A 12,096-nucleotide genomic window follows, 5' to 3' on the forward strand; every position below is an offset into this window, starting at 1 on the left:
ATGAGCCATCCTTTAGAAGTTGTCAGTGGGAAGCTGGAGGCATCTAGGGCTTCAGGAGCATTGCAAATCTGTATCATATCTGTGCTACGTCCAGCTAGCTTGGGCATTGGAAGTGGCATAGCTATGACCATGTCATAGTCCATGAGTGCTGATTTACCCTCCTAACTCCCCAGAGAACCCACTTCTGTTTCTATACACTATCACAGCCAGCAGTATAGATAGGCCTTTTTTGTGTAGTAGGCTCCTGGCAGATCTGGATCTAGTTACTGTCTGTCCTTCTTTAGGAGGTTTCTGTCCTTGGATCTCCGCAGTTTGCTGTCTACCTCCTTGCTAAGGCAAAGCTGAACACAGAAAAGGGCTAGAAAATGTTGTACAAATCCAAGAAAGCCTATTTGTCAGAGTCCTCAAACAGGGAGGGAAGAAAGGCAACATAAAGCCACTGTACATGAGTGTGTTTTGACCATGAAGCATCACTTTTAGGCATGAGTCATGCAGTCATCACCCAAACATGAAAAACACTTGTATTCTTCCTAAACACAGACACGCTGTGATGAGACAGCTCATTGTCCTTGCTGACACTGTATTTTTGCCCTTATTTTCTTTCTCACGTGTATTTTTGCTATTTCATAATACTACAAGTGATTCTTCCACAGTGCTCCTGACAGCCTGCAAATACTGCGCCGTGCATGACTCTGAGGCTAAAAGGCTGCCGATCAGCAGCATCTTGCAAATACTAATTGGATCTTTTTCAGCTTCTAGCAAAAGCAGCAGAAAGAACTGTATTAGGAACTCTTCCTTCGAGATTTTAACAAGCCAGTTTTTAATCTGACCTAACAAGTCCCTTTGCCCTTCAAGGCCTAATTCAAAATCTATACAATATAATAAATATAAAAAGATGCATTAAGCAGGTAATATCTGACTAGAATGAAACTGAATACTTACTGCTGCAAAAAGAAAGGCACTTGACAGGTCATTTTTGTATTCCCCTTCGTACTCCATTTTTTTCTGTTGGGATAAATGCTTATTCCCACACAGATCATCATCATCTCCTTAAGGAGAAGTGGTAACAGTGCTAATAATTCCACATTTACAACCACTCAGCATGACTTCTACATCATATATTCAGCTTTGTGAACAGAAAGAGGGCTGAGAAAGGTGCAAAGGATATTGGAAAAAAATAGAGTATCTGTCTAGGTCCGCACCTCTCTAGTGTCCAAGTAGGTAGTAATCATTCATGGATTTGCCTTCATAACAACTTATTAGGTAGGAAAAAAATGGTTCATTTTGTAAATGATGGTGTGAAACATAGGGTGATTTTAATGATATAACCAAAGTGGTGCAGGAAGTCAGAGTCTCAGTTTGGAACAGAATTCAAGTGTATCTAAACATAGCCCCCTAATGACCAAGCCATCCTTTAGGACTCACAGTAACAAATTTATAGCTGTTCTGCAGAGTTATAATCATATCTTTTTGAGGATATATGCCGGTACATCTGAAAGTTGTTCCCAGATAGAAAAATCCTTTTTAATTTAATATTTATGAGTTATATGTATTTGTGAAACATTCACAAAGAAAACTCTTCAGTTTGGGTTATTTAAAAAGACCCCCACACACAAATAACTGCTTTGATGAAGTATTTAAGGATCATTTTATTTTTATAAATACACAGAAAATTCAGAGCATCTAGAATCTAAAATATTCCTTTTAATACAGTGCTTTAATAAAAAATTCTGTCTCACAGAATCTACGCTGCAGTTTTCCTTAGTAATGAATAAAATAGGACTTTTGACTTTGCTTTCAATGCAAGTATGTTCAAGCCTATTACATAAAATAAAATCTCAAAGCTTACCTTAATTAAGCCAAATTTTTCATACATTTATGTAACAAACGCTGATTGTTCTTATAACTGGGAAAAAAGAACCCAGCGCGTTTTCAGGTGCACAAGCTGAACCTGAAAGCCACTTTTCAATGATACGCCTTCATTTTTTCTTCCAGCTGATATATTAAATACCCCTCTCAACAAACTTTTGTCTGTCATATTCCTGTACCATCACAGTGACAGCAATGCTACTACAGTGTGGAAGGGATTATCCTCCACAGAACATTTCTCATGTGTCTTGTCCCCCCTGCCATGTTTAGGGGGACAAGAAGAGAGGGAAGATTTCATTATTATAGTCATAAAACTAACATTAGGTAATTCATGATGATTTTAAATATTGAGAACTGTTGCTGGTCACCTCATGGAGCCTATTTTGCAGCAAAGAAGTTTGGTTAGCTCATTATTTATTGCAGGAGGAAGAGGGAATTCAACTTTTACCCATGTTTTTATGACATGGTGAATACTCCACTTATGCGACTATCTAAGGGCAAACATTTTAACCCCTTGAGATCTGCTAATCAGGAGCACCAGCTGTTAAGTGCCAGTGTGCATCCTGCATTGGTGGCCTGCGGGGAGAGAAGGGGTTGCAAAGATTATGACCGTAAACTTCAGAAACCGCTTCTCTCCTTGGGGGCAAAATATCATTCAGCTCGCATCTTCTCTTGTTTTCTTTTAGTTTATCCAGTTAATGTTCCTGATGTGAGTTGTTGTGCGCTTACTGTGAATGCTTCAAGCCTTTAGGAAGATGATAGTTAATTACTGAAGTTAAAATCTGGCTTGCACTGGTGTGGAAGTGCTTTTGGAGGTATTTACTCAGCTAGCTCACTGAGCTGCTAAGGGCAGGGAGAAGGCTAGTATCTGGCTCACGGTGAATTACTGCAAATGCATGTTCTGTTTAAAAAAAAAAACACATTGCACATTGTACAGTCATTTTTCACGATACTGCTGGTACAACATTAGCTCAGTCTCACACTAAGTTACATTCCTACGTTCATTTAAAACAAGCAATGAAATCCATTGTGAAAAAGGAACATGTCACAAACACAAGCCAAATTTATTCCCTGCCGCTTAAAATACAGTCAAAAGGTGAGAAGGCAGTTCTTTATTCTTTAAATGCTTCCTCTTTTATCCCCCTCTTTATTTTCTGAAACCAGTAGTACTGTTAAGCAGATAGATACATATTAGTGGGGAGAAAAGATAGAAAATACTGCCTTTTGGACATATTTTGTATTCCCTTTTCCAATTTTCAGTGCTCTCCAGCCTAGTATTTTTAACCCTTCCTCTAGATATTTGTTGTATGACAATGAATTGACATCTTCATCTGTTACTGTACTTCTTAGTTTAGTAGCCTGGACAAAACACATCCATGGAATCAGTGGATCAAGTTCTTCCAGCTTTCACTCTAAACCTCTGCATCAAATTTAGTTTGTATGTGGGCTTTCCAGATAAGCAATGTTTAAAATACCTTAGCAGTGTGGGGATAAATCATGCTCAGTAAGAGCATGATTTGACACTCGTGTCCTTAGATGCAATATCCCTCTCTCCCAATGTCGTGTAGCATACGTTGTATTTTTTTTCACCTGAAGGGCTCAAAAGCATAAATAAACTGTTATTGAATACTATAGAATGTTATGCCATACTGTTGTACTCTCAGATTAAAGGGAAAGCCTCAGCATGGCAAAGAAGATGTTGAATTTGTGTCAAATTTCAACAAAATCATGCCAAAGAGAGTTGAAAGCTCACACTGCAGTTAAAAACTGAGCTCCTCTCACCTCTGAAGGCAGGTGAGGTTCAGACATCCCTTTTTGCCTTGAAAATCTCTTCCTTTGTCCGTTTCTGTCACTGGAGAACTTTCTACATCAGTGGAAGTGAGCTGAATTTAGATAATATAACAACAATCTAGCATAAGTTTGAATACAAAAAAAAACCCCACAGCACAAAATGAGATTTAATAGTGGACTAGTAATATATACTTGAATTTGTTTGGTTTAGGCATAGTAAGGGAATAGATGCAAAACATGTAGCGATGGATGCGGAAGAGGAAGAGAGATTTGCTCATGTAGAGAGAAAACAAGTCGTGCTGGCTTTATCCTATGTCATTATTTCATCCTTTTTCCTGTTAATTTTCTTGTTCCAAGATACTTTTCTTCCAAAACAGCTGCCCATCTTTGCAGCACTAAGCTCTGTTGATCAGCCTCTCTAGGCACTTAGGTAGTTCCAATCACCGTAGTATCAGAGGCGTTCAGAAACAGAAAAAAGGGGGTGGCAAACCAATCTCTGCCTCTGCTTCGCCTTGCATCTAACCCTGTGGCCTCTCAACAAGACATGTGATTTGGGCAAAATCATACTTTGCTCTCCTTTTCCTTTTAATTACCTATGGCTGAGGACATCAGAGTGCTTGTGGGTGACATGCTGATCACAACCTATGGGCTAGGGGACACTACTCAGTAAAAACTGATGTTTCAGGGACTTCTACTGACAAAACACTTGAAAACAAGCTTCTCATTAAGCACACTGGCCCGCTAGGACTATTCTTACGTTCCAGTGCAAGCATATGCTTTGGTGTTTTGCTAAATCAGGATTTTATAATCAGGCATTGTTCATACTATTAGGCATGTCATTCAGTTAATGATGATAAAAAAGCAAGCATCAGTTCATAGTAAATGCCTGTAATCTGCATCACAGAAATGGAGGAATTAACTCTTTCAAAGGTAAGCTCAGAAGCCCATCTGGCCATTAAAGGGTGTTATTAGGTCTTGTCATGAACCTTTTCCCTTTTTGTCCGGAGGCTAGAGTATTTTCAAATAAAGACCATCCCTCACTGGAGGGGGGACATACACATTTGCAGCCATGGGGAAGCCCACGTGCTGCTCAAGCCTGACAGCTCCACTGGGAGGATCTCCAGGTTCATCCTTGCAGCACACCTTGGAGGCCAGCTCACGACTGTGGTTAACCTCATCCTTGGATGTCGGTGTCTTAAATTTTTCTCATATCTTAATTCTGAAAGAGAGAATTCCTCTTATATTGAGACAAGATGCTACTGTGACATTTTAATTCCTGGTAATCTAATGAGGCCACAAGTAAGGCTGTAAAGTGTATGTGGTACTCACAGAACTCTGCACCCATGGGCATCTGTGGTGGAACAGGAAAATCCCACCTAATTGCATGTTCTTGTGTGAGACTAAACACTGAAATGAGCTACTGTGTTACACCAGTGCTAGGGTTTACAAAGAGTGTACCGTTACTGATGCTTTCCAGATGAACTGCCACTGCAAAACCTGCAACAGACTTCAGGTATAATTGCTGTCACTGTTATCAGACTTTACAGCATATGTGAGTATGCATTGCTTTGCTTCACTGTAAGGAGGTTTGGGTTTTTTTATTTTAAAATAAAACTTCCTATTTTTCCCAAAGCTCATCCATGTAAATTCCTGTACAATGCGGGGGGATGGTGAAGGAAGCAAAATCCATACAGTGCCCCAACCCATGGTAATTAGCAAAAGTATCTGTCAGATCCCTTTTCTAAGTTGTCACTGTTATATTTACTGAATGAATTAATTTAATTTCTGATACGGTTGAAGAACATATTTTCATTAATATGAAGAACATATTGCAAATCAATTATTCTTGTAGAGCTGATGTTTTTAAATATCTTCTCATATCTTTTATCAAAGGAAACCAAATTAAATCATTCACTATTAGTTGCTTTTCTGAATTTTTTAAAAGCTGGTGCTGAGTTATAAAGTCGAGTTGGGTAAAGAGGAGGTGCGTGACGTTTACATTGACATGAACCTAATTACAGTTAGACTTAAGCCGTTAAATTACAGAGGTTGTGGAAAGAGTTGTAAGCATTGGGCTTAATCCTCCAAATCCAGTCCTGAGAATTAAACAAGTATATGTTCTAGATGTGTACAAGTTTGCTATTGCAGCAGCAATGCTTTAGGTGCATGGCCCACAAGTTAGACACCGAGACCCCTGTGAATAATTGGGGAGATTTAAATGCCTCCAGAAGGAAGTCCCAAATTGTTACAGGCTGGACCAGGAGATTCCTAGGGCCTTGCAATAGGAAATGGTTGTCAAATTGCACATCAATAGGCCACAGTCTTCAGAGCACGTCACAGAGTATCCTTTAAAGTACAGCAGATTTCAGAATTTTAGCCAATCCCTGTCCTGAATAAACCATCTAATGATTAAAGTGTACAAAAGAGGAGAGACCTGAGGTCAGCATCTTTCTAAGCTTCACAAGCTGTGGACCCACATCTGCCCTAGGAGAATACACAGACAACCAGAGCAGTAGGGGATAGGGGAGCAGAGATGGGGCAATTACTCTTAGGCTAGGATGACCCTCTGCCCATCTGCGTGATGCTTTGGCACTGTGTGATCTTCTTGAAAGATGCAGAAGGGGACAGATGCAAGAGAGCCAAATTCTGTAGCTGAACTCAGCTAGAAGGATTTCCAGCCAGGCTTCTACTCTTGAAGTTCATACAGGAGGGACCAAAATCCTGATTTCTTCTCAATCCCTTCAAAAAACATGTATCAGGTTAGACACTTAAGGAAAATGAAGAGGGTGGTCTTGAAACAAACTTGACGAAGTTGAGGAGTAAATCAGCATTTCCCTGTCCCCTTTGGTTTTCCAGGCTCTGAGTTATTGTAAGAAAAGTGAGAAGCACAAGGACTTGCTTTGATCTCTACACTTGCACTGAGGAGGGGAGCCAGTCCCCACAGCCCTTAGGCTGTGCGTGTGTATTTTCTGCATCCTGATGCTGCCAATCACTACACAGCAGCAGTATCCAGACACCCAAAATATAACATAAAGACAATGCCATAGATTTGCCAGGTGAAACAGTGATCACACAGCAAGATGGTGTGGCAGGTCCTGAACAAGGAAGCCACAGTTTTTCTGGATCTCAGCTGCAGATGACAAAAGTTCACCTAAATCTTGTTTTAACAGCATAAATCTTTGTGTGGTTCGGGCCCTTAATTCAGTGCATACTCTTAGAAGTCGCAAAGGGGCACTTGGTGGCATTGCCACGATGGACACTTAGGTTCTGCAAAATATATTCTGCTCTAGGTGCAGAGGCATTTTTAAGAATTTGTTTTTCTCTGGCTTTTCTTGAATTAATGTTAATAAAAGCTGCCCCAACCTCTTATTTTTCTATATGAGCACAAAAATTGCAGCTGCCTGCCAAGTCTGCTGAGAGATGGATGTAATAATTTTCAATTGGACTGTTAGCCCAAAGGGAACCCGATAGCAAGAGATTGACAGATGCAGCATGGATTATCTTGTGCTCTGAACTCAGCCCAATTTGTGGTTTGTTGCAGGTGCTAAAGAGATTGATATTGCTGCTACCCTGGAGCACTTGAGGGACCAGAGACCAGGCATGGTCCAGACAAAGGTACTGTCAATAAATCCACTGGGATTTTAAATACATTAAAGGTCTTTCACAGTAGTTGTTTTCATGACAGAAGAGAGAGAGTATGACCTAATTTAACGCAGGTCGCTTGCTGATTACTCTGTTTGGCTCCCTACCAACTGAGGTTTATTTATGCTGAAGATTTATCTATGCTACTTTCTTTGGTGTTTACTGCTCTTTCTTGTAACATCTCCAACATCTATCTTGATTACCATATATGAAGGGCAGTCAAGACAACAATCTATAGCCTACTAAAGAAAATGTGCATTTGAAAGAATGTTCTTGCTTTCATCCTGAAATATGGATTATTTTCTTAGAGTATCTATGCTTAACTGTGCATGTAATTTTTTTTTAAAGCTCCAACTCATTAAAGAGAATCTAACTGCTGCATTTGATTTTTTTTTCTAAAAAAAAGTTCTGAATTAAAGGAAATACAGTTTTGTAGGAAATCGAGTCGGTTTTAGTATCTTTGAATGGAAGAGCTTACATTGTGCCTAAAGCCATGTCCTTTACGGATGTAGCATGGTAACTATATTTGTACCCTTTGGTGAGGTGAACATCTTGCTCTATAATTCCTGGCAGTTGTAATAGTTTGACATTTTTCCACAATGTAAAACTTTTAAAGATAGCTGATGGTGTGATTGGAGTCCCTTAAATTAGAAATGAAACTTTCTATTATTAACAATTTCAGTGATGGATGGAATGAAATTTTGGGGTCTTTGCTGCAAGTTAAGAGCTACAAATATGATAATAAAGAAACGTGTTCATGGCATGGAGACCAAGTAAATTTGTATATGACATTGTAAAATGTCAAATGAGAGTTACAACCCCAAACTGAGTAACAAGAGCAATGTGACAGCGTGCTGTCTTGGCCAGGCTGGAACTAGTAGGAAAGTCTGCAGCATTTAGGGAGTTGAAATTGCTGAGGAACAAAGGTGAAATGAATATATATTGCAGGAATCATTGGTTCATGACTTTCCTTGCATCTCTTTCTGATCATTTTATCTTCCCACTAATACTAGGAGAAGTGGTGCTGAAGAACAGCTGTGGGGATATTAATTATTATTTACCAATTAAGTGCATGAAAAATAAAGATAAACCAGTCAAAGCTAAGTAATCTTTATCTGCAAGTAAGACATAAAATTGCACAAATCTTTCTTCTGCTTTGATTCTTCAGACTGGGAAAAAAGTGCATATAGCACGTGGTATCCAGTGTCACATATATTTCTTCTGAGGGAAGATGCAAGTCCTGAACTGCTCTGTAAATGCATCCAAAATACATGGCAGCTCTGTAGAAATATAGAGCTCATATTCCAGTTTCCCTTTCAGGACAGAGAAATTACAGCTTGTTGCCTTCAACAAAATAAAAAACATAGCTCCAGAACCAAAGAATGAGGTTATGCAAACAACTTCTTTTACTTAGCTCAGAAATAGTTACCCGAGTCCCATGAAAATCTCACTCAAGACATGTTTTTTCCCTCCAAACATTTATCTGGAAGAGCTCCAGAAAAGAAATGTATCCTGTGTTTTCATCCAAGATGAAAAATTTTCTCAGGATATTGCTTATTTCTCCTCTTGCTCCTTCTTCCATCTTCGTCATTTTCTCAAAACTACCAGAATCACTTATTCAAGCTAATGTCTTGCAAATTATAAATATCTGGTTACATGCTAGCAATGCACGATCCCCAGAGAATTTTTCTGATGGATTTAAACAAACCCCTGTGCTTTCCCAACTGAATACAAATGAGGAATATTAGACTCTTGGAGTAATTTAAAACGATGGATTAAAAGTCAGGTTAGAAATGCCAATTACAGAATATCCCTAAGCAAAATAAACACCAACTTACTTAAGCAATGTTATTGTGTTTCCAGCAGGCAGCGCTCCACATTTTCAATAAGCATGTGAAAGATTTGTTTGCAACATTTTGTCTTCTGGAAGAGCTCTTTAATTCAAAAGCACTATATATAATAAGTGGTAATGAAATTATCATAAGGACATTCTGCATTTCTGAGAAGCATAACAGACGGTTTGTGGTGGTGGGGTTTTTTTGCAGGGATATCATAAAGTAGAATTGATATGCCACATGTGAGAGGAAAAAGTAATGAAGGAGGAAGTGTATTCTCTGTGATGGGAAAAATATATTTCCTTTTTTTGTCTCTCCTTCTGTACCTTTCCTCTTGCAATCGGTAATATTTAGCTAAGGTTCTTTGTTGTGTTATATATGCTACATGTTTTTCCTGGCAATTTTTATATGCAGACTTAATGAAACATAGCTTATTGTTTTTTACTAAATATATTCTTGCCATCTCTGTATTATAGGTGAACTGACACCACAAAATGCCTGTCCAGCTGTTTTCTAGGCAAAGCTAGACGTTAAAATTCATCCCAAGTCAATCTTGTATACACAAATAGCATGTGTGAATGACAGTGTAGCTGTACAAAGCAACAAACGGAGCTCCTTTAAAAATTACTGAAATTAATTTGCTCTAACTGTGGTTGTTCTCATGGAAAGGTGTGGAAGGTGTGTAAAGGCTTTTCTTTGAAGAGTGGTGGTACACATCAATAGAGATTGCATTAGCTGCATTTCTCCTATGCGTATTACGCAAAAGGAAGGAGGAGGAAGAGCTCAGCTACACCATCCCAGAAAGACCACGTCCTTACACATCCCATGTGTCTGCTCTACTTTCCCCTTTATTGCAGTGTTTCACAGTCAGTTTTGATCTGTGGCTGTAAAGATTTCGCTTTGTGAGTTGTTTTGCCTCAGTAATTTAAGGTCACAGCTAATGTTAGCTGGTGGTCTCCACTGACCTTGTCTCCAAAATCCCTACTGAACTTTGGGGTTCATGTTGATCAGTCCACAGTCCCCAGGCGAGATAGACACTTTTCCTGAGGCGGTGCAGTGATGCCCTGTGCTCATGTGAGGGATACCTCTCCATGAGGGGTAAAGGCACTCGCAGGTCAGATGGTCTGCAGCCTGACACATCTTCACAATAAGGTAAACATGTCTCAGACCAACAAGGTTAAAGGGCAGTGAATAACTTTAGAGTAATATATTTTCAGCAATGGAACTAATATTAAAGTATTGTAGTCCCCAATCTTACAAGCTTTTCCTGACTGTAAAATACTCAGATGAAGTAGGTAGCCTCATTACCATGGGCAGCTTCCCTTCTTCCGAACTGACGCCCACATCTTGGAAGAGGCATCTGCACATCTCTGAAACTTGGCTGCATCACCACATCAACCCCGTAGTGCTCAGATCAGCCTCTTCTGCTGTTGTGCTCCCCGTGCTCCAAGGACTGGCAGCAATGGGGACCAGCTGTCCCACTCACATCTGAGCACCAGCATCCTGGGAGCCCCTGCTTTGCCCCTCTCCTTCCAGCCCCAGCACAAGGGTCTCCCACTCCAGGCTGCTCCACAGGTCTCTCACCTCACAGGACTGCACCCCTGGGGTCCAGCAAGTGCTGGCTCTTCCTGACAAGGCTCTTTTTCCCGGAGACGAGCACTTCTCATGCATCAGCCCAACTTTCCTGACGTTTTTTGAGCTGGTACAGGTACTACGTTTGGTTCTGTAATGGCATGTCCAAATGAATGCCCTCTGTGCCTCCGCTGTCCTCCAGTTCCTCTCCCACATTCAGTGTGCTCTGGTTAAAATACAACTGATGTTTCTGGGTGGCCACCAGCATTTTCAATCTCTTCTTTAATTTCAGAGACCTTGGGGAGTGCAGGGAGGCATAGGCAGGCATATACACCATTTTCTGTGCCTAATGAGGATGAGTCCTACTCTTTAGGGTGAATTGATGTCTGATTAAAAGCTATTGGCTGCAGTCCAGCAAATGTACAAGGATGCCACTTTGACAGCACCAAGCAGACAGCAAAATTCTTGAATGTCAGCGTCTGAGAAATTATTCTGAGTTTTGTTCTTCTTTTTCTGCTCAGGAACTGTGCCCATCATTGCTTCTCTCTGAGGCATCTCCACATGGGAGATGACTCTGTAGTGGGGTAAGACAAGGCAGAGAAGACTGACACTGAATTGCAGGAATTAGAAGTCAGCTGTCTTTCTGAACTATGAGTTGCACATTTGTAGTACTTTCATCCTTCCTGCAGATTTCCGCAGTAAAGTGAAACACTGTGGAAAATGAATGCTATTAGTCCAGTAATCACCTCTGGGGGCTGGCTGTGTTCTGCAGCCATCCAGCACTGTTGTGCACATACCTGGAGCCATCCCCCACAGCCCCTGGCAGCACAAACTGAGGGGCTGGAGGTACCTACCAGACCACTAGTTTTCTAATTGGAGACACAAATAGTATCCCAGCAGTGATCTCAGGGTGCTTTGCAGGGTGCATCTCAGACCTCCATTCTCAAAGTTGGTTCTTCAGCAGCTCCTGACCCTGTCTGGCTTAAACCACTGCAGTACTTCTAGAAAATCCAGAAATTTCTCCACAGTCCTTGTCTGTGTCCTTGATTTGCCTATATTCTGAGTAAACTACCCACATTTCTTTTTCCATCTGAAGAGTCGCAAACACCAAATCATCCTGTCAGATATTTCAGTAAGCTAAATTTCTGAGAAAAATTACTTGCTTAGAAAATATAACACCTGTTAACCTTGAGGAAGTAAAACTCCTTTGTCCTTCTGTAGTACTACACAGTTCAGGAGTGTGTTAGAGTTGCACTTAGAAGAGGTGGCCATTCATGCCTGTGTCCTTCACACCTCTGCCAACACAGCACAGAAGCCTGTTAGTAATTTTGGTTTTATTCTTACAGTAAATTAATAGCAGAGAAAAGCTTTCCCAAGTATTTCTTAA

General features: G+C 40.3%; 1 protein-coding gene across 3 annotated transcripts in view; it reads left to right on the forward strand.

Moving 5' to 3' along the window:
• PTPRN2 (protein tyrosine phosphatase receptor type N2) overlaps nucleotides 1-12,096 on the forward strand; it is a 691,070-nt gene that overhangs the window by 673,690 nt on the left and 5,284 nt on the right. For all 3 annotated transcript variants that reach the window (XM_074868529.1, XM_074868546.1, XM_074868538.1), the window contains one exon: nucleotides 7,202-7,275. In XM_074868529.1, coding sequence (XP_074724630.1) covers nucleotides 7,202-7,275 — 74 coding nt within the window. The remainder of the gene's footprint in view (nucleotides 1-7,201; nucleotides 7,276-12,096) is intronic.

The sequence above is a fragment of the Strix uralensis genome, chromosome 1, assembly GCF_047716275.1.
Source record: "Strix uralensis isolate ZFMK-TIS-50842 chromosome 1, bStrUra1, whole genome shotgun sequence".
Taxonomy (NCBI): Eukaryota; Metazoa; Chordata; class Aves; order Strigiformes; family Strigidae; genus Strix; species Strix uralensis.